Source organism: Salminus brasiliensis, chromosome 21 (assembly GCF_030463535.1).
Source record: "Salminus brasiliensis chromosome 21, fSalBra1.hap2, whole genome shotgun sequence".
Taxonomy (NCBI): Eukaryota; Metazoa; Chordata; class Actinopteri; order Characiformes; family Bryconidae; genus Salminus; species Salminus brasiliensis.
Window position 1 is genome coordinate 10,126,848 of NC_132898.1, and position 22,875 is coordinate 10,149,722.

General features: G+C 39.1%; 1 protein-coding gene across 2 annotated transcripts in view; it reads left to right on the forward strand.

Annotated features, from left to right (window-relative positions):
• Positions 1-22,875, forward strand: part of igsf21a (immunoglobin superfamily, member 21a) — a 301,702-nt gene that overhangs the window by 184,737 nt on the left and 94,090 nt on the right. For both annotated transcript variants that reach the window (XM_072665988.1, XM_072665989.1), the window contains exons 3-4: positions 1,573-1,694; positions 13,393-13,511. In XM_072665988.1, the coding sequence (XP_072522089.1) occupies positions 1,573-1,694; positions 13,393-13,511 (241 nt within the window). The remainder of the gene's footprint in view (positions 1-1,572; positions 1,695-13,392; positions 13,512-22,875) is intronic.

The following is a 22,875-nucleotide window of genomic DNA, read 5'->3' on the forward strand; positions in this document are numbered from 1 at the left end:
TAAAAACCCGTCACTGTCACCCATTTCCTTCGTCTCGCTCTTTCTCTCTCTTTTTCTGTGTCTCAGCGCAAGTTCAGTCATTCAAATGCTTAGTCACTTTCTTTCCCCGATGGACATTAGTGAAAAAAGGTGCTCGTCAAGAAAGGAGATGAATTGAGCGAGGAGTGCTTTGAATACGGCTCTCCTCCATCGTACCTCGTCACATTTCATTAGTTCCTGTGAGCCGCGGGCTGTTAGCCACTGACAAAATCCAGCGCTAGCGTCAGTCATGATTAGAGCCCTGGGCTAAAGTGCTTGACTGTCTAAAAGGGATAGATGAAACAAAACAATACTTGAAAAATAAAAAAATGAACTAGATTGCTCTATTTTTGCAAAATGTACTTATTACTAATACAAATAACTTTATTACTAATACAATTAACCTTTGATCATGAATTGAGAATTACCAATTTACTTTTGTTCAAGTCAATTTGCATACTTAACTAAATATTAATTAGTTAATTTACTATGCTTTCCCTGCTTTTAAAAGTAAAGTCAGCAAGTTTACAGTGAGCAAGTGAACTTGACATAACTTAACAAATCGACATCACTTGAGGCAAGTGTTGACAATTTAGGAATGAAGTTCACGCAGTGATAATTGTATATACTTCCTGTTCTTTCCATTCCAATCTTCAAAAGCATTAGTTAGGGAGCTTCAGTGCAAAACTAAAGAAACAAACTTCAGTCACCTAATATAGGTTAACTGACCGCTGGAATATTTGGGTGGAGGCATATGCACTTGGGGTAAGGGGAGGCATATGCACTTGGGGTAAGGGGAAAATTATGTAATGTGATTTCCTGATGGTTTCATCATGTCTATTTGGCCTAACTGGCCAAACTAATTTCAATACTCCCCAATAGCTCTTAAAAGTAGAGCATTAATAAAACTGAAAGGATCAGTGTTGTAATTGAAAGCTTAAGAACTAACCTTACATGCAGCTACAGAGAGTAAATGGTGTCTAGGACCACTTGTATTGCTGTCTAAAATATGTGCAGTGTATTTCTAGTGCAATTATTCCTAAGCAGTGATGTACCAGTTCATTTTTCTCAGTTTTTTACTCAAGTATCATAAAGTTGAGTATTGGCTTGATTATCTGATCTGATTGTTTCTATAGATAATATGGGCAATTTGGTAAGATGTGTTGTTAAATAATTCTCAAGGAAAATCACTTTGTTTATAGTAAACCATGTATATAATGTGTCATTGTGGACTGTATGAGAAAAAAAAGTTGTCATGTTCCACTGTAAAATAGTTCCACACTGCAGACTATAAACTGTTCTGTTACCTTCTGAGAATTCTCCTAACTGCTGCATACTATGAATAATGTCCATTAATGGGGCTTAGAAGATGCCAGAGGGCACTGTGCCAGAACACAGTGGTAAAAACAAAGTACTGGAAGTGGATCAGGCTTAAAGGCTGATGCCTAATGGCCAATAAAGTATGCCTGGATCTCACACAATCCCGATTCACTGGATCGTATTGAAACATCCTTAAATAAGACATACTAAAGTTTTTCCTTTTGTTCTTGACAGGTTACAGATGGGGGCACCATTAAGCAGAAGATCTTCACATATGATGCCATGTTTAATACCAATTACTCCCACATGGAGGACTATCGCAGGCGAGAAGACCTGGTGTATCAGTCAACAGTTCGGTAAGATTTGTAATTGTGTCTATAAATTCATTTTTGATTTATTTATAGGCACCGAAATGGCAAAATCATTTGATAGATTGTGGGTAGGTGACAGACACTTACATTCTAAAGTAAGGTAGTATCATGAGAGCCATCAATTATGGATATGTGTAAAAAGAAGAGATTGTGCATTATATGTATGCTTATTATGTTGCATACATTAGTGTTCAAAAGTTAGCTTGTTTGGTGTCTGGTTCTTTAATTTCCTCATATGTCTAGACCTATTACCAGTTTGTGGTTTTATATGTATATATTTGCAATAACTGCAACCCCCTGACATCATCACAACTGTTGTATTATTTTTTAGGATGCTTTTCCAAGCAGAATTTCTTGGCAGCGTATTCTGGGTCATTGTCTTGGTGCAATGAAGTTCCTCTCAGTTAGATTTGAGACATCTCTCTGTAAACTGTAAACTCTGTAAATTGTGCTAATACCACCATCACGAGTAACATCATCAATAAAGATAAGTGAGCCACTTCCAGAAGAGGCCATACAAGTTACACTAGCTGTACAGTCCTTGAGCCGCGAGCAGATTCTTTCTTTCTGCAGACTTTGGCCTTTCCATCACTTTGGTAGAGGTTAACAACGGTTTCATCCTCCATGGCACAGATACCCTGGGTTGTTCAAGTCTGTGATAAGCTTCAGTCAAGTACAGGTTCCAAATTCTCTGCTCAGTGCTTATGCAGTGGCTCTGATCAATTAACCACCTATTCTCAGCTGCAAAATGGCTTATTCTTTTCCCATATACTGGGTTTTGGGTAGTCACTATAAATACTGAACTTCCTTGAGAAGAACTGGCCTGAACTAAACTGTAGAAAATACACCGGTGATAACAACTTTCTTTGTTCTACCTCTTAAGATAAACTTAGCAATCAGTGAAAAAACAATGTGAGAGAATCACTGAACATGTTAATAAATGTGTCACATTGCAACAAAATAAAATTCTTTAAATAATTATTATGTTTCTGAATAGAAGCATAATAAAGGATGTTTTTGAGGTCCCAGCTTGTACTTAACCTCTGGCACTGCAGCCTGGGAGCAAAGTGTTTTTTTCTGGGATGATTATTGCAGAGTATACAGTGGTAGGTAGAATCTTATTTTATTCCACTGTGTGTGTCTGTGTTGAAGTATTTTTTACGTAATGCTGGAAGCGCAGTGATGTTTTCCAGGTAACCTCACTTTACCTGAGGCACTGCTTCAGGGACCACGATGCACAGCAACAACACACACACAAACTCAAACACACACACACACACACACACACACACACACACACACACAATACTCCTCTCCATACCACAGCCTAAAGAAACACTCTGTGTGAAGAGACACAGGTGCAAGCAGATGAAAAGGAAAGGAACAGGGGGTGGTGGGTGGTGGAGGGGGTCTGAGAAGCAGAAGGATGAAAAGGGAGATAGATAAGATAGATAAAGACTCTGATAAACAGAGACACACACACATGCACACACACACACACACACACACACACATACATACATATATATATACATACTACGGATGTCCTGATCAAGGTTTTTCACCCCAATCCGATAAATAATACAGCCCCACAATTTTGGTATGGTGTGCTAATCCACACTAGTAAAGAGCAGTAAAAAACTATATTTTTAGTACTAGTTTCTGTAATCAGACTAAATTATAGTCTGATCTGCTTTCTGAGCAGCTTAGGAACATGTCTATTAGTGGAGCCTAGAGGACGCCAGATGGTACCCTGCTACAGCAAAACCTAATATATAAATATTATGTGTTTTTCTATAGTATATGTAAACTTCTGGTTTCAGCTGTAGATACAGAGAGAGTTGCAGAGAAATGTATACAGTCAGGTCCATAAGTATCTAGACAGGCTTTTTTTTTACATTTTGCCTTTGCACACCATCCCAAGGAACTTGAAATGAACCAATCAAAAAATGGTTAAGGTTTTGGTTTTATATAGTTCATTCATTCTCTCAGGCTCAGAAGTCATTGGACAATTCATTGATAAGCACTTTTGTGGCCAGGTGTATACTGTATTTCATTTAAAGCAGCAGTTCATGCACTCCTAATATGTGGTCCAGTGATGTGATGATGCAAGTAAATAAGACCATAATTAGACTAAAAAAACAAGACTAGCCTATTAGAGAGGTAACAGAGAGAGTCTTTATTAGTGGTGAATCGACAGTTAATACAAATAAAGAACACAATAGCAATCTCAGCAACACCAAAAGGTCTGAAAGATACAGAAACCAGCACAGAAAAGGTAGAAGAATGCAGGATTCTTCATTTCAGTCTACTTCAAGTGATACTTTGAGAATATTATATATAGATTATAGAGATTAAAGAAGAAAAGGAAGGGTTTGTGACCGGAAGCATACGACATCATCTGCCAAATGACACTGCTGTGGTAGGGGCATGTTTTGGCTATTGGATCTGGTTCACTGGTGTTTATAGATGATGTGGTTGAGGGTAACAGTAGCAGAATTAATTCTGAAGGGTTTAGAAGGATACATTCTGCTTACATTCAGGTGCTGTAAAACTGATAGGATGGTGCTTCATAGTACAGATGAAGAATGACCCAAAACGAAAAAAAAGAAAGAAACCAAAGCTTCTTTAGGCAATGAAATGGAATGTTCTGAAATGGCAGATCCAGTCAATCGACCACCACCCAAGTTAGCATGTATTTCACTTACTGAACACAAGACTAAAAGCAAAAAGACCAACTGAAAATCGTAATTACCTCAACATATATGCAATACAAATACTAATATGGTTAATTCAATATTCTTGTTAAACCCCTTAAATTAAAGCAGCATTTTGCCTCTGTGCACTTTGAGCCACCTACTTTACACCTGTATTTTTAGACAAGCTGAGAGATACAAAACCGAAGTGAAATAGCACGTAAACTGACAAGGTAGAGTAATATTAAAAGATGCATTATGCAGTTCCACTTCACTAAAGTTATATAGCATCGCTGTCCAGTGAAAAGTATTTATCTCCAAAGGTTGACTTTACAGGCAAAAATATTCTTAACTATTCATAACTATAGTTATGAAGAATGGGAGTTCATGTAAAATATTTTTTTTCCAAGTAATATGAAGCATTTCTATTGGTCTATTCACCCAGAATTCTCTACACAGTGTACAGAGCAGCTACAGGGTTTAAACAATGTAGACAATTAAAAACAGACAAAATAGAAATACTTGTTTTTAAATGGAAATATGAGAGAGAGAGAGAGAGAGAGAGAGAGAGAAATCTGAAAGTGAGTAAAAGAGAGATTGAAGGAAAAAAAGAGATTTTGGCAAGCACAGATAGAGGGAAATAAGGGAAAGTGGTGGAGTCTCAGAGATGCCTAGTGAAGAGAGAGTTGATTATAAGCTCAGTCTTATCCACTCTCTCTCTCTCTTTCAAGCCACATGGCACACAGAGGCGTTCCTGCAGGCTCTTTCACATCTCTAGCACTGGAACAAGCTATTGCTGCAAAACTGGGACACACAGACATACACACACACACACGAACAAACACTCCTCCCCAGCGGGAGGTAAATTGACAGCCGCACCGTAAGCAGCAGCAGGAGAGACCCTGCACTGACCTCTCCATCTCACACAATGCTCAGCGCAAAAGAGTCAAGCAGCGAGGCAGTCTCACGCTACACACACACACACACACATACTTTAAGAAATCTCTTCTTCCTACAGGTCCAAGGCCTCTAATTCAGCCTTCATCCCAGTACTGAAGGTTATATATACTGTAGTGTGTAGTAATGTCCCGTGCTGAATGGCAATATAAACAACATATATATTATCTATTATATTAACTTATATAGCTTATACCAAGCACTGTATTAGCAATACCTGTTCACCAACTCATTAATGCAATTATCTAATCAGCCAATTGTGTGGCAGCAGTGCAATGCATAAAATCATGCAGATACATCAATCAAAATAATTCATTCTCCATTGTTTGCAATAAACTAATACAAAAACAAACAATTTAAATAGCTTGACACAACTAATAGTACAAAATAACAAGTGTTTTCTCCAAATCCAACATACAATCCCGCTTTTAATGACTACTGCAGTCTCAGACTAATTCACCCCTGAACAGAATGCTTCATAAGAGCACTCTTGTGAAAACTGATTCCCTTCTCTCGTCTGCAAACTTTCTTATTGTAGCACAGACAAAAGCTGCACAGTTCGATACTTCAATATGTGCATCCAGCTTAAAAGTTTAAGATGACCGCCATAAGATGGTGGTGCCGCTGACTTGCCTGTCAGGACTCAAATGCACTATTTACATATGTATATTTATGATCTAAAGTTTAGTAATGAGTATATTACACAATATTGCACTAACCATTAAGGAATTAAAATCTTTTATTACATATTCCCTGCATTTTCACAAGCTCTAAAGTAATTGAACAATTGGCTGATAAGAAGTATTATGTCCAAGTGTGGCCTGTTCTTATTTTAATTTTTAATAGTCTCAGTACCACAGAACTGTTAATGTGAGTCCTTTATTAGTCAAGGGAGAGAAAAAATCATAACAGAGAGATAACAGAAACTTAGGAGTGGCTAAATTCACAGTTTTTATATTTTCATTAAAAGGAATGAACCGGTGAGCTCAGCAACACCAAAAGGCCTCAAAAGACTATTACAAAAAGATAATTGCAGAAATCAGCATTTTTACTCTTGTCTACAACAAGGAGATGTTGCCTTAAAATGCAAACCACTAGCAACAAGCAAGGTGTTACAGATCAGTCTGCTAGAAAACATCAAAACAAAAATAAATCTGCCCCATTCTGGAACCAGATTTTTAACTTGAATATGCAAAAGAAAAGGAAGGGTTCATCATTTCAGGCATACTACATCTTCTGTTAAACATGCTGGAGTCACTGTTAAGGCATGGGCATGAATGGCTGCTAATGGATTCACTGGTTAACTGGTGTTTACTGATGATGACTGCAGAAAGACATAGCTGAATGAATTCTTAAGTGTATAGAGCTTTCTGCTCAGATTCAGTCAAATGCTGTGAAGAAATCAGGCTAAGAAATGGAATGTAATTAAAAAACAAGTGATCAAAACATTTAAACGATGTTACAATAAAAACATTTCAAGTTAAAATTGAGAATATCATTTAAAATGAATAACAGTATAAATGTATATATTTCAACAATTTCTCATTAGGTTGATTGAGATGTTCAAGAAAGATTGTCCAACATAGCAACAGTTGCTATTAAAGAACGCCTATGTAAGAGGAGCTTGGATCGATCTAGACTAGCATGCCATGACTTCAACAGCGATTCCATAAAAGAATCATTCTTCTGTTGTTACCTTCTGCTTTGTGGGCGCAACCCCCCCACACACACACATCACACAGCGCGGCCACACACAGCATATTTTATCACTCTCAACCCTGTTGTGCGTCCTCCAGAGAGTCGTGTAAAGAAATCGTCAGTATGTGACTACCAGCGGCTCTCACTGAAGTGGTGAATTTTCCTGGAGGGTGGGCGGTTCACATTGGGTTCGTGGGCCTCTTATATATTGGCATAAGCGCCTTGAGCGTCTCAATGGACCATGTGAGAAGACGAGGTGTCCATGACGATGATAGCAGAGCCGGGGGAACCTTGTGGAGATGCGCTTTTGTTTTTGAGTGACAGCTGAGCTATGAACTCTCTCCTCTTCTGCACTAGCAGCTCAGCGACAAAGAGCTTAGCTGTCATATCGACTGAGAGAGAGAGAAACAGACGAGTGAGAGAGAACAACGTTGCATTGCTAACATTATGACTCTCATTAAACATTCAAACCTACAGAATTAATTTTTCAAGAATCTTCAGCAACGCAGGATCCCACCGGAGGGTCAGGGTTTTCGAGGTGGGCTTGGTCAAGACACGGAATTTCAATTTGCGTCGTAATGCCGTCTGGTTTGACACTCTGGGCCCTTCCTGGGAAAACTAAGCTGTCGTGCAGAATGATGGTTGAGGGGGGGTGAGGGTGGTTGGTCAGTGTTCAAAAAGAGAAAAAAGTTGAATAAAGTCAAACAGGAGCCAATCTTATATGAACGTTTAGGCACCCTTGGCCAAAGGACACATTTTGTCCTTTATGTTTTTTATTGAGAAGTAATAAACACAATGTAGCTAATCAGCCATAACTCACCCTATTTATCCTGTCCATCTTAATGCACAAACACTTCTATTGTATAACATAAAAAAGTGACCAGTGCAAAGATTTGGAATAATGTGCTAAGGCTCATTTTTTTAACAGGGCCTCAGAGCTTGATTAGCTAATTCTCTGATTCTTTAAACCTTGTACTAGCATTCATCAAACATGTGTTCCTCTTAGCAACTGTCGCCTGTGCGCATTGGGGTGGATGTATCATGTTTTAGGTTGTTACCACGACTGGCACTGGCAATATTGCACAGGTGAAGGGAAATAATAGATTCTACTCAATAAAGGCAAAACTGTTCACAGGCTGTGCCAAAGGAGGTGTCCTAGGTCCTAAGTCCTGAGGATCTGAGGTGCCCAAACTTTATCACAGACCATGTTTATTATCATTTATTTATTGATTTCTTTAAAAATATATATATGAAAGACTACACACCTGCTGTATTTATGCCTGTATTATCTACATGTGCTGTGTTTACTACTACAAAAATAAATAAATAAAACTAGTTTCATGCAACTTTTTATATTCAGGTTCCATTCAGTATTCTGTTTTTTGTATATACTCAGGTTCCATTCAAAAAGCTAATTTATACTCAGGTTCTGTTCAATATTCTCAGGTTTTCTTTGAAGATATTCTTTGGTCATCTTGCAAGGTCTGTTTTCAAATTCTCCATGATATTTAGGTCAGCGGACTGTGAGGGCCATTCCAGGAGCTTTAGTTTGTGTCTCTTCAGGTAGTCCCTGTTGGACTTTGAGAGATGTTTTGGATCAGTATTCTCTTGTAGAAGCATCCTTTTTAGCATCAGCCATTTCACAGATGCTTTGACATTTGCATCCAAAAAACATTCTTCGTTCCACCCATGCAATATTGGCAATGCCACTGTCATCAATACACCCCAAACCATAACAGATCTACTGCCATGCTTCACAGCTGACAAGGTGTTCTTTTCATGAAATACAGTTTCCTTTTTTCTTCAAACTTACCATTGCTGATTGTGGCCAGAGTGTTCTGTTTTGAATACATCAGTCCACAGCACTTGCTTCCAACACCGCTGGCTTCTGTAGTGGTTGTGTAGCATACTTTGCTCACAGTTAAGGTTTCCGTTGTATGACTTTTACATGAAGATTATGTTTGTGCAAGCAACGCTGCACATTATTTTTATTTTCATATCTTTAGACAGTTGCCTAGAAGAGTCAGTGGTTGCTGAGGGTTAGCATAAGGTTTGAGGAGTTTGAGAATGTATAAAGTTTGGAAATTTGTTTCAGCTGCCAATTCTGATTTACGGGCCAGCAAAGACACACAATGGACAGTGAGCACAGGTGGCCCAACCAGTGGGCAGCCTCCACTGCGGCGCGCAAGGAGAACTGGATTCCAGATCTGAACTTCTGGGCTCTAAATACTTATACTGGTATAATAATAAAACAATGCACACACACACACACACACACACACACACACACATATATATATATATATATATATATATATATACAGCACCCTCCACAATTATTGGCACCCCTGGTTAAGATGTGTTAAAAGCTTTAAAATAAATTACATTTCTATTGCAGAAGCATAATCTCACACTGAAATTTTAGAAAAATGTAACCTTTAAAAAAGAAAAAAAAGAATCTAGGAACAGTTAATTAGTAATTCATCACTTCTTGTTTTCCTGGGGTATAAATATGACATGACACAGAGCCCTATTTTTCTTATCCACTCATCAACATGGGAAAGACACACCATTCAAGTAACACAGATGTGTGTCGACCTTCATAATTCAAGCAATGGCCGCAAGTAGTTAAAACAAATAGAACAGTGGCAAACAAGCCTGTATGAGGCTGCAATTTTATCTTGCTACCACACACAGTGAAAAGGATGGTATTAGAAGTAAAACATTCTCACTGTTAGAGAATTACATCAAAGAGTAGCATCTTGGGGCCACAAAGTCTTTTTTAAATCCACTGGGTCTTTCAATAAGATAATGACCAATGTGGCCAATTCTACACAAAAATGGTTCTCCAGACACAAAAGCAAGCTCCTCCTATGGCCATCTCCGTCCCCAGACCTCAACCAGATTAAAAACCTGTGGGGTGAGCTGAAGAGGAGAGTGCATAGGAGAGGTCCTAGGATTCTGGACGATGTAGAAAAATTGTGCAAAGAGCCCTCTTTTTGTATTCTCTTGTAAAATGTTATATTTACATGCTTTCATGTAAAATAATTATTTATTAATGTGATATTGGTTCCCACTGAATAAATGCACTTGAATTAAAGGTTAGATTTTTCTTTTTTTTTGCATTATTGTCCTATATGATTAAATTTTCTAATAATTTAAAATTTATTAGAAGCCTAAGAACACATCTTTATTAGGGGTGCCAACAATTGTGGAGGGTGCTGTATATATATTAGGGATGTCTCAATGTAAAACCGTGGTATGACTTTTCTAGCTGTGGTTGAAAAGTTGAGCAGTTGAAATGTGAGATATTTGCTGCAGTATGATTTAGTTTTAATTGCTCTTTAATTACTGTCTAATTAACTGTCCATTTACACTTAATAGCAGGGTGGGGTCTAGAGTCAATTTAAACATCAAGCTGTCCTGCGTATGTAATTTATTTTAGACATTATCAAGCATTATCAAGAAGAGAGAGAGGCAGAGAGAGATGGAGTTGGAGATAGGCAAAGAGAGAAAGAGAGAGAGAGAGAGAGAGAGAGAGAGAGAGAGAGAGAGAGAGAGAGAGAGCCCTTACATTACCCATTTTCTGCTCTTATTTCATCTTTATTCCTCTAAATTATTATCTGTAAGTTCTTTCATAATTTGAAACTAAATCTTTGTGTAATTGAAACTTAAAATTCAATCTGTGAATGTTATTCCTGAAGAGAACGAAGAGAGCATGCAAGTGAGAGAAACAGACAGATAGAAACAAAGACGACTTTGAAACCTCTTCGTTAAATGACTATATCAGTACAGGTTCCGAGGAGAGAGAAATAGAAGGAAGAGATAAAGAAGGAGAAGGAACAGGGAGGAAAGAAGGGAGGAGAGAGAGAGAGGAAAATGGAAAGAGAATGAGAGACAAGAGACCTGACTTTATTAAAGCATCAAAAAAAAAAATTCTCTCTCTCTCTGTTTCACGTCATCTTTCTCCCTCTCTTGTGAGCATGCTCCAGGGGGGCTTTAAGTGTATTGATTTGCGATGGCAGTTTCAGATTTTAGCCGTTCTAGGCGTTTTAAGCGACACAGACGTTTCATAGACTGTTCAACCCAAAAGCTTTTAAGAAAACAGCCATATGTTGAAAGAGTGATGGGGAGGAGAATACCTAATAACACTTTGATGGTAAACTGCATGTAAACCAATCAGATGCAGTCAAACCCCCTAGTGCTGTGTACCTGAAAGCACAAGCAGCCAGAACACGGTACAGTCAGTGTTCAAGCCCCTTGCCAGAAACAGCAGGTACGCTGGTCTTCTTGGCAAAATAAAAGGTGAGAACTATAATTTATAGAAAATAATCATAATTTGTATTGCAGCTATTTCAGATATTTTCCTGGCCTGTATGAAAGTGAGAGAGTCTAACAATCTTGGGGACAGGGAGGATACCAGGTAAGGAACAGAGAAATAGAGTGATGAGAGAGAGAGAGTGATGAAAACATTCTGGATGGGGTTCACATGGGCAAAGCAGAACGACTCATCCAGAGAATGAGAGAGGAGCCAAGACGCTCTTTGAGAGCGGTGCGAGGGCAATGCCAGCAAAACCGCCTGCGGGTGCCAAGGCCCTCATCAAACCATCATAATCACCGCATGTCAAACAGCCCCGTGAACGATCGAGAGAGAGAGAAAAACAACAAACTATCATTAGCAGAGGCTGAAATTGTAGGCATCTGCAAAGTGAAACCCCGGAGTGGATCTATTTCTATTCCTCGCATTGTTGCCACTGTCGCGGCTGCGTAATACACCGCAATTAAGCCTGACAGCGCTGTTCAGCATCAGGCAAAAGTGAGTTAGCTAAAGATGCAGTGCAATGTGTATATGTGTGTGTGTGTGTATGTATTGTGGAACGGAAAGCAACAGGGGATTTTTAGCATGAAAGCAGTGCCAAAATAGCGAGAGAGAAAGAAAGAGAGAGATGAGCGCACCGGCCTCATTCAATATGAATGACTCTCGTCAATCGAGCTGTTTTCTGCTTGTTTAAAAGGTTAAAAGCAGCAGGACTTTTGTCGGGTGGCACCAAATGCAAAGCAAGTGCCGTCAGATCATGCTGGAGCAAGGCTCCTTTCTGATGAGGAGAACAAAACAGAGAGGAAAAAGAGGCAGGGCTGAGGGAAAGCAGGACAAAAATGGAGGAAAACGTGCCAGATGAGTGGATGTCTATGTTGTCACTGGCAGATTGTCGAGAGATGGGAGGGCTGGAAATAAAGGAGAAGGGGAAAAGGATGAAGAGAATGTGCTGAAAGAAGAAAAGGACTGTTCTCCTAAAGGTTGAGCTCCACCACCACTCGTTTTTATATTCAGCTCCATCTATCTTCTTAGCCAATTCTTCCTGGGGCATGCTAAATGTGGAGCCTTGCTAGAATCACTTGACAGGACACCTACTAGTAATACTCCCTCCCCCTCACACACAACAGGTAAAATTTAGGGCGCTGTAGTTGTGCACCCATGGCCTGCTGTAGTTAGCTAGCTAGTTAAGTAGCCAAATTTATCACCTGATAGTACATTTAAATTAAGCTAGCCATCTGTAGCCTTGGTTAACAGGCAGACTGAATGCCCTACCTAGCTAACGAATTAAGCCTCCCAATATCTCTGAAAAAATTTTCAGTTTTGGTCCCTCCAGCTGTTTCTCCTCATGTTCTTATGGAGTTTCAGATGTCACTGTCTCACCCAGTAAGTCATAATGGGGATATACCCATATTTCTGGAAAGCTGCTTTGGAACAACAACTGCTGTAGTAACAAATGCAAATAAAACTCAACTGAACTGAAATGTGGCATTATCGCAGCATTATTATTTTAATTTGTATCTAAATGAATTTGCAATCTCATTCATGTCCAATCGAATCATTTTTATTAGCCATAGGTCATCTGGTTCATTTAGAAACTACTGTGGACTTATTCATGTACACAGTTTAGTGGTTCAGTGAGTACAGTGACTCATACTGTAAAACTGCTTTGGGAATGTATGTTGTAAAATCATGGCTTACAATAAAATGGAATTGAAAAGAGCTGAATCGAATAATCCTCACTGGACCTAGAGAAATCAAAACAAGGCTTTCATCTTCAACTGAGTCAAGCTGCCATGTAAATAGAGAACACACAGCCGCCGTGTTATTTATGAACAACACTGTCTCCTGAGATACAGTATCACAGAATGTGAAGGCTTCACACTGCAGCTGGACTCAGACTGATCAATACTCAGACTTGGACCAATTAAGAACAGCTAATAGAAGATCAAAGTCAGCAGTCATGCCAAAGAAAAGGTGCTGTGATTTATCTCTTGTTTTCCTTTGTGTTTTCTAGGCTCCCTGAGGTGCGGATCTCGGATAACGGGCCTTATGAGTGCCACGTGGGCATCTACGACCGGGCCACTCGGGAGAAGGTGGTGCTGGCTTCAGGGAATGTCTTTCTCACAGTCATGTGTGAGTATAAACTAAAAGCTGTGTGTTAATTCATGGAGTGCGGAATACTTTTCATAGCCTAATACAATGGGCTAAATAACTGTATTAAATCTGTTAAGTCTTCCATATTTTAAATTTTTTTCATTAAAAAGAACAGAGATGCTTAATGTAACTTAGGTCCTGTTACACTTGGCATTAACATTCCTTCACTGCAGATCAAATCATCATTCAATCAAGACAAGTGCTCTTATCAAATGTAACACCCAGGTATTGATCAGGCTGTGTGGCGCTGTGGCAAAGTAACTGGTTCTTATCACTGTTTCCAAACAAAACTTTAGCAACAAACAAGAAAGTGCTGTTGAAGGTAAAAGGCATTATAGGCAGTAGGGTTGCATTAGTCAAGTCAAGTCAAGTCAAATTTATTTGTATAGCGCTTTTTACAACTGTTGTCGTCACAAAGCAGCTTTACATAATTATTACTTAATAAAGAACAGAGACAGAGAAGAAAGAAGAAATAACATGAAGCGTCAAAGACCCCCGTGAGCAAGCCAACGGCGACAGTGGCAAGGAAAAACTCCCTCAGAGCTGGAGGAAGAAACCTTGGGAGGAACCAAGACTCACAAGGGGGACCCATCCTCCTCTGGCCAGACTATTTTAAACATTAATGATAAAAATTACCAAACCAGGTACAACAGAAAGTTAATAGTTGTGATATTAATAGTGTCAGACAGGCACAAGTCCATCTAGGTTTCAGCACGGCCACCAAACAGGCAGCAGGCTGGCGGGTGAGCCATGGGTGGTGGCGGGTTGGGGGGGGGGGACCCGCTGGCTGGACTGGTAGGTGGCAGCTGGTTAGATGCAGGTAGAGGGGACCTCAGCGGGCAATCTTCCTGCAGATCGGGCTGGGTGGCCATTTACTCGGGGAAGGTAAAGAGAGAGAAGTTAGTTCTAAGAGGAATTTTATGGAGTGCAGAGAATGTTGATCATCAGCATCTGGGTATGTCTGATGACTCCGGCAGGTCTGATTATCACAGCATAATTAAAAGGAGAGAGCCAGAAGGTAACACGGACACGGCGTACCCTGAGAACACCAGCATCTATCTGCTCCACCGTCAACAAACCTGAGTGATCGCGTGTAAGCAGCGAGACGACAGCTCCAGCATCTCAGAGTACTACAATTCCCTGGGTCCGCGAACCCCTGGACCTGCAGCCCTTATCTAAGAAACATTAATTACCAAAAGCTAAACTAAACATATAAGTTTTCAGTTTAGATTTAAAGATTGAGACTGTGTCTGAGTCCCGAACATTATCTGGAAGGTTATTCCAGAGCTGGGGGGCTTTATAGGAAAAGGCTCTTCCCCCTGCTGAGGTTTTCTGAATTTTGGGAACGCGTAAGAGGCCAGCACCCTGAGATCTAAGTAGTCTTGATGGTTCGTAATATACTATAAGATCCTGCAGGTACTCAGGAGCGAGGCCATGTAGGGCTTTATATGTTAATAAAAGAATTTTGTATTCAATACGGAATTTAACTGGGAGCCAATGAAGTGCTGATAGAACTGGACTGATATGGTCAAATTTTCTAGTTTTAGTAAGGACCCTGGCTGCAGCATTTTGCACCAGCTGAAGTTTATTGAGGTTCCTGCTGGAACAACCTGACAGTAATGCATTACAGTAATCTAGCCTTGAGGTAATAAAAGCATGTACTAGCTTTTCTGCGTCTTGTAGTGATAAGGAGTTTCTTAGTTTGGAGATGTTCCTAAGCTGCATAAAGGCTGTTCTACTAATATTAGCTATATGTTGCTCAAATGATAAATCTGAGTCGAATGTGACGCCAAGATTTTTAGCTGCTAAACCAGGAATGATGGGAGAATCTGCCAAGTCTAACATTAAGTCTGATAGTTAGTGTAGCAGCCAGAACTAAAGCACCTCATTACATACCTGTAAAAGAGATGCAATGGCAACTGAAGGGTTGTAGGTTCAAATCCCATACTGCAAGAATTCTATCTTAGTAGGTGAAAGCGTCGTAATATACAGTTTATTTGTGAACCATTCCATTGTAGATTTTGCTTTATGTTTTGGATCATTGTCTTGTTGGAAGATAAATCTCCGTCCCAGTCTCAGGTCTTTTGCTGACTCCAACAGGTTTTCTTCCAGATTGGTCCTGTATTTGGCTCCATCTTACCATCAATTTTAGCCATCTTCCCTGTTCCTGCTGAAGAAAAGCAGGCCCAAACCATGATGCAGCCACCACCATGTTTGACAGTGGGGATGGTGTGTTCAGGGTGATGAGCTGTGTTGCTTTTACGCCAAACATAACGTTTTGCATTGTGGCCAAAAAGTTCGATTTTGGTTTCATCTGACCAGAGCACCCTCTTCCACATGTTTGGTGTGTCTCCCAGGTGGCTTGTGGCAAACTTTAAACGAGACTTTTTATGGATATCTTTGAGAAATATCTTTCTTCTTGCCACTCGTCCATAAAGGCGACTGATTGTTGTCCTATGATCTAGTGATCTATGATCGCTTGCACAGTGCTCCTTGAGATGTTTAAAGCTTGGGAAATCTTTTTGTATCCAAATCCGGCTTTAAACCTCTCCACAATAGTATCTCGGACCTGCCTGGTGTGTTCCTTGGTCTTCATTTACATTTACATTTATGGCATTTAGCTGATGCTCTTATCCAGAGCAACTTACAAGGTTATTGCATTACAGAGGTGGGCCAACGTAGTGTTAGGAGTCTTGCCCAGGAACTCTTATTGGTGTAGCGCAGCATACGGTCACCCAGACTGGGAATCGAACCCTGGTCTCCCACATGGTGTAATAGCTCACTGGCAGGTAGTGGTTTTATCTGCTGCGCCACACCAACCTCATGATGCTCTCTGCGCTTTAAACAGAACTCTAAGACTATCACAGAGCAGGTGCATTTATACAGAGACTTGATTAAACACAGGTGGATTCTATTTATCATCATCAGTCATTTAGGTCAACATTGGATCATTCAGAGATCCTCACTGAACTTCTGGAGTGAGTTTGCTGCACTGAAAGTAAAGGGGCCGAATAATATTGCACGCCCCACTTTTCAGTTTTTTATTTCAAAAAAAATTTTTAAATATCCAATAAATTTCGTTCCACTTCACAGTTGTGTCCCACTGGTTTTTGATTCTTCACAAAAAATTACAATTTCATATCTTTATGTTTGAAAGCTGAAATGTGGCAAAAGGTTGAAAAGTACAAGGGGGAATACTTTTGTAAGGCACTGTATATATAAAGGACTGAAGTTGTGTTGTTATTTTGTTGTCAGTAATGGAGTTTTCAAACAATCACCTCTATCGCATTTCGTGGTAAATGAGTATGTTTAGAACCCTGTACATTCTGTCCTGTGAACATTTTTCTCCTGTGCATCACTGGAGCCTCTAAATTACAAGGTCATAATACTAATATTGCTAAATGCAAGCTAATGCTCCTGTGGATCAGTAAGACGTCAGTAAGCTACACCAAAGTAAGTCAGGCTATGGTGGTTGTATCACTTTGTGGTTAGTCATCTTTCTTTAAGAATGACCACAACAGTAGTGAGTGCAGGTCAACTTGTCATGGATTTTCCAAGCTAAGAAGGGAGAAGGGAAAGCTCTATTGTGTTTCAGTGATGAAGAACAGATAACTGCATGATAACCTACATTACTTCCTTGAGAAAATATCCAGTTTAACTCCAGCTTCTGCTGGTAACTGGTTTCAGATTATCTAAGATAGTCTTTAATGGTCAAGATGACTGAAAAGCTGCTCATATAGGTGAAACACTGTATGCTGGTAAGCAAGCTAGTTAACCAGCACAGCATATGATTTCATTTAAGTTTGACCAAGTATAACCAAGGTGGTTGACCAGTTTGGTCAAGCTGGTCATTTTGATGGACTAGTCAATTCAGTATGCAGTAGCCTTAGCTTACATTTAGCAATATTTATATTTTGACTTATTAAGGACCTTGCAAATAGACCAGGAGTGTCAAATGTCAAATGGGCATAACAAGGACCACACATTGGCATATGACTTCAGTGGTCTACTGTTCTTTATCATTATATTATTAAATTACCACAAAAAGTATAATTGAATTATTAAACTTTTTTACAATTTGTTTTATATGGAAATTATAATATCTAATTATTTTATATACAAAAAATCTTATTATCTGCCAGTAACATTTTTCTATGGAAAATAACTAAAAAGAAAAAGTCTAGATTTAAGCAATCCTTTTTTATTCTTACAAAAATATCAGAAGGAGAAATACTAAATATATGGACTATATTTAAGGTGATTTTGCTTGCCCAGATATAATTTTTGGCAGAATCTGACTTCTGGATGTGCCTTTGGGGTATAGCACTCAGCCCCCCACTGCCCCAAGTAACATTATTATGCTGGCAGCAAAATGACCAATTATATTGGAATTGATGGAATTTCACTATACTTCTTCTGTGCATAGATGGGCAACATCTAGACACAGGACACATAAATGCCAAATGTAAACAGAGTCATATTTTTAGCCATTCTTTGGCATGAAAGCACTGGCTCTACCTGTTCTATAAACAATGTAAACAAAGTAAACTTTAAATTTCTTCTGTTTCTTTACAACAGATTTTCTTTAAAGGTATAAATAGTTTTGAATTTGAATTTTATAACGGCTCAGTGAATGTTCCTGGTGTCTAGACCCATCTATCAGAAATGTGTTCCGTGGTCCAGGCATTGATTGTTTGTTTTTTTTTGGTCTTTTCTTCATTTTCACTCTCCTCTATTAGCTGCGCACACTGATTAGCTTGGTGGTTTGGATGTCCTGCATCAGCAAAAGAGATCAGTCTATTATTCTTTCTTTGAAAAGAGAGAAGGGGGGTGAAATGGCAGAGAGGGCGAAATGAGGCCTGTTATGGACGTAATGAAATCATTACGAGCCATGGTTCATGGTGCTAGCTAGTACTTCTGGCGCTGTATTTTTGGGCGTAAGCACTGTGTCATGGGCTTTCAACCATTCTCTGTCATATGGCTGGTGAAAGTGCTTCATCTTCTGGCAGTGATTAGTAATATGAAGGAGCAAGCAAGTGTGTGTGTGTGTAATGACATTTACTTAGTAAGAACGCCATTAGGGGGGCTGCCTGGGTGTGATAAGGGCTTTTGAACAAGCAGGGGTGTGTGTGTGTGTGAGTTGAGTATTGGTGTCTTCGGTTCTACTTCCTCTCCGTGCCAGTGTTTGTGTCGTGCTGCAGGGGGTTGGGGGGTGTGAAGGGGTATGGGGGCTCTCGCTCACACAAACACACATATCATTATGGTGCACTTTCAGCAACTTGTGGAGAATATGGTGAGCGTCTCTGGCTTCCGAATGCTCCACTTCTCTGTGTTCTTCTTCCTCTGTTTTCTGCTTCTTCTTTTAACTTTTTTTTTCAGTGGCCATTGCTGTTTCTCTTTATCCACATACAGTGTTTAAGAAGGGTGGTGATTAGTATTAGTAGTAGGTTTTATCTGCTGTTAATACTTAAAAAGATAAAACCTGTTAAACACATGCAAATATGTCACATGTACCTAGGAGCGAGAAACTGAAGTGGTGGTGTTATGTTCAAACTGGATACATGTCCCTTCCAATAAAATAACTAATATCAAAATTTTTTATATTAATTAAATTAATATCTAATTAATATCTAAATAATATTAGTAAATCTGGTTGACAACATGACAAATATAATTTTTCTGTAAAGAATACTGTAAAATTGGAGCAATTTCTCCAGTAATTTACATGATTTGTTAGTTACAGTACTCGTGCTGTATTTTACAGTTACATTACTGTTTTTCTAGCATTAACCATTTGAATCCAAGGTTTATTATTCTGTTATAAATTATAATGTCAGAAACTACTTTGACTTATTTGGTAAGAGTTTAGCTAGTCTATTTTGTGGAGTTCCACAGGGTTTCATTTGGGTCTATTACAGAATTACATCATGAGGGTGAAGAACTGAAGGTTTGGCCTATGTACATGGTTTAAATTACATAAATTACACTCCCCTCAGGGCATTTGTACTTTTGAAAAAAAAAGAATATAAACTCTAATACATAGTCATTTATTTATTTCAAGCAACAAAGAGCATCATTGTTTGTTATCCTGCTGCATGATGAAGACAGTGTCCTGCACTGTTTGTCAAAATACACATAATTTGAAGGCATCTGAAGTCATTAGCTGCCCTTGCCAATTATTTATTTATTTATTCAGTATGTGTCAAAGATTATGCCACTGCTATTGTTATTATCCAATTCCGTGTTAGTTGTTCACCTCAATTGATTTTAAATCACCAAAACACTAAACCAAAATGTAAGCATGCCTCAAATGTGTGATCTATGTTAGTCTTGAAACCAAGCTAAATATTTTAATCTTAATTAAACCAATGATGCCTGCTTGAATTGCCAGCAATATTTATAGCTCTGTAAGAGGCAGTAAAGGTGGATGTGGAGCTATTTCCGTACCAATGACTGCTTTCTGCCTGTGATGAGTGTGATCTGAGAGCAATTATTGTGAACCTTGATTCTCTTAAACGACAGCTGTAGTTGTATTAATGATATGTAATAAACTTTCTTGTCTGTAATCAGCATTGTTGCAGGGCTAAGGGTTATTTATAATTGAATTATACTGTATTCTTTGCTGAAGATACTAACATATAATTTTATGATAATGGGTGTTTACTGTAAGCATTTTTACTGTCCTATCATCTTGGAAAATCGCTCATTTATGTGTCAAACTAGCATCACGTTATTCTTATCCTCACGTTTATACGTCCTCATTCAGACTTTCATAGTAAAAATATGTTGTCCCCTGATTTGGTTAACTAGATATTGGATGACATTTCTTTCTAAAATATGTATTACCTATCAAACTCTTCAGTTCTTTCCTCTTGCTGTTGGATTTTGCCTTGGATTTTTTTTTTTCAGCATTTTTTACTTGTTAATTTTTAATCTGGTAGTTGTCAACAAGTAAACAATCCTAGGCAAAATCCAACAGCAACAATATTGAAATGATCTCTATTCTGATTGACTGCCTTGTTATTGGTGTATGATAAAAATCTGTCAAGGCCAAAGCACCCCTTTAAAAAAAATGCTAAATGGCTATAGGCTAAATCAGCAGTTATACACTCATGCACAGAGGTTTGGGCATCCCCAAGAATTTAGATTTTTTTTTGGTGCAGCATGTAATGTGTGTGCTGCACTGTTCCATAGGCCTGGAGATGTGTATTTAATCCCTGCTCAGTTTATTTTCTGTGAGGAGTGAATGTTCTCCCTATCCAGGGTGTATTTCTGATTCTGGGTTGGCTCTTGACCCACTGTGACCTTGACCAGTAAGAATATGGAGAGATGTTTATTCACTAATTTTCTTGCTTGCCACTATAAAGGACACCGAAAATCTTAATAGTGTATAAGGTAAACACATAAAGATCCTGCCTGATGCTGAGTTTTTTAAACTCTGTGAAAGAGAATAACCAGAAAGGGAATGCTGCACCAATAGAAGGGGCCACACCTACATGAATGAATTATGCTGGTAGCAGGAGTGTGTTGTTCATTGATGCTAATAGACTGCACTTTATCAATGGACGTGCATTCACCCAATGTATCCCCTAATCATTCAGGAGATGTGTGGAAGTTGTGTGTGTGTGTTTGAGAGTGTGTGAAAGCCATGTGAGTGTGCGGTTGCGCTTAGCCGGCTCTAAAAATTCCCCACTCCCACACTGAGGATGAAGAATGGCCTCTAGCATAGTGGCTAATTGCCATCTAAGCTGAAACAGAATTATTCATAACCTATTAGTGTGCCAAGTTCACTGGGTAGAGAGTGGGGAGGTTGTATGGGGAGGAGGAAACGTAGTGAGTAAGAGAATGAAAATGAGTGAAAAAGTTAATTAATAGAAAGTCGTGTACCGAGAATGTTTTAATTTTTAAAGGACTTCATAAATAAGAATTATCATTTAGGTGAATCCTTGCCAGTTATTCACTTTTTGAAGGCCGAAGTATTCGATTTCTTTGCTGAAAGAGCTGAATGAACTTTTTGGATGCCATTGCTTCCAAATGGACAGCTTTTTGCCTTTTGGTGAAGCATAGATAAATCGATGCTGAAGATGACAACATACAGTATTTTACCATTTTGTTAGCAAGGTGAGTTTTTGTTTTGACTGCAGGGCCAAAATAGTGGTATACACATACGCACACACATCAGGTGGTAAAACTGATCAATAATTCCAAGGCTGCTTCCTTCCAATACTGCATTCTCTATTTACCACAAACTGTTTTGAAACACAACAACAAAAACAACCACGTTTGGCTAATCATACTGAGGCAGCAGAGATGACAGAGTGATAGAGCCTGTCCTGAAATGTCACCATTTGCTTCCCATCTGGCCCACAGTCCAGAGCCAGACCAATCTACTATTACCTGATAATATTGACTGATATAAATTATCCAGTGTTGATCAGCAAACATACTGCAGAAAATGGACCAATATGTCGCTTGTTTACCCCTGTTGCAAGGTTTTTAACCTGCAATTTCCTGACAGTTATATAGGCTGAACTAGTTAAATTGAACAAGATCATGGCTGGTGTGGTGCAACAGATAACACCACTACCTGCCAGTGTGCTACCACACCACATGGGAGACTGGGGTTTAATTCCCGGTCTGTGTGACTACGCCGCGCTACACCAATAAGAGTCCTTAGGCAAGACTCCAGACATTACATGAAATGTATCCATACATGTTGAGTGCAGTCACTGCAGTGTAGAGTAGATGCAGAGTAAATCTGGCAGTGGGCTTGTGTAAACATGACCTGGGCCCTATGACACTAGGAATAATTGGCCACAAGCTAATAAACTTCAGTGTTACGGGGCTTCTTGCCAATTACCTCTGGTGTTATGGACCCAAGGCAATCAGTTACCAGACTGTGGTCAGTCAGCTCAGGTGTTACAGGCCTGTGGCCAATTAGCATCAGAGCTGATTTGTCAGTGACCCATTATAGTAGAGCTAATTTTCAGGGGGGGGCATAACATCAAAGCTGATTGGCCATGGGGGATTCAAAGCAGAGCTGATTGTCGCATTGATATTAGCTGATGTTGTTAGCCTGTTACAGATAGCTATTATTATGCTGCTATCTGAAATAGGCTACATATCACTGATACTGTGATGTGCTGCTGGTATTATTTACAGCATTTTTGCAAGGTTAATGAAGTCACTACAGCCTTCCATCATTGAGTTACATTTATGGCATTTAACTTATGCTCTTGTCCAGATCGACTTAGGTTTTGCATCCTGTTGCACAGAGAGTTTAGCCAGCTTGTCCAAAGTTGATATATTATGGTGGGCTTGCCCAATCAGGGAATTGAACCCT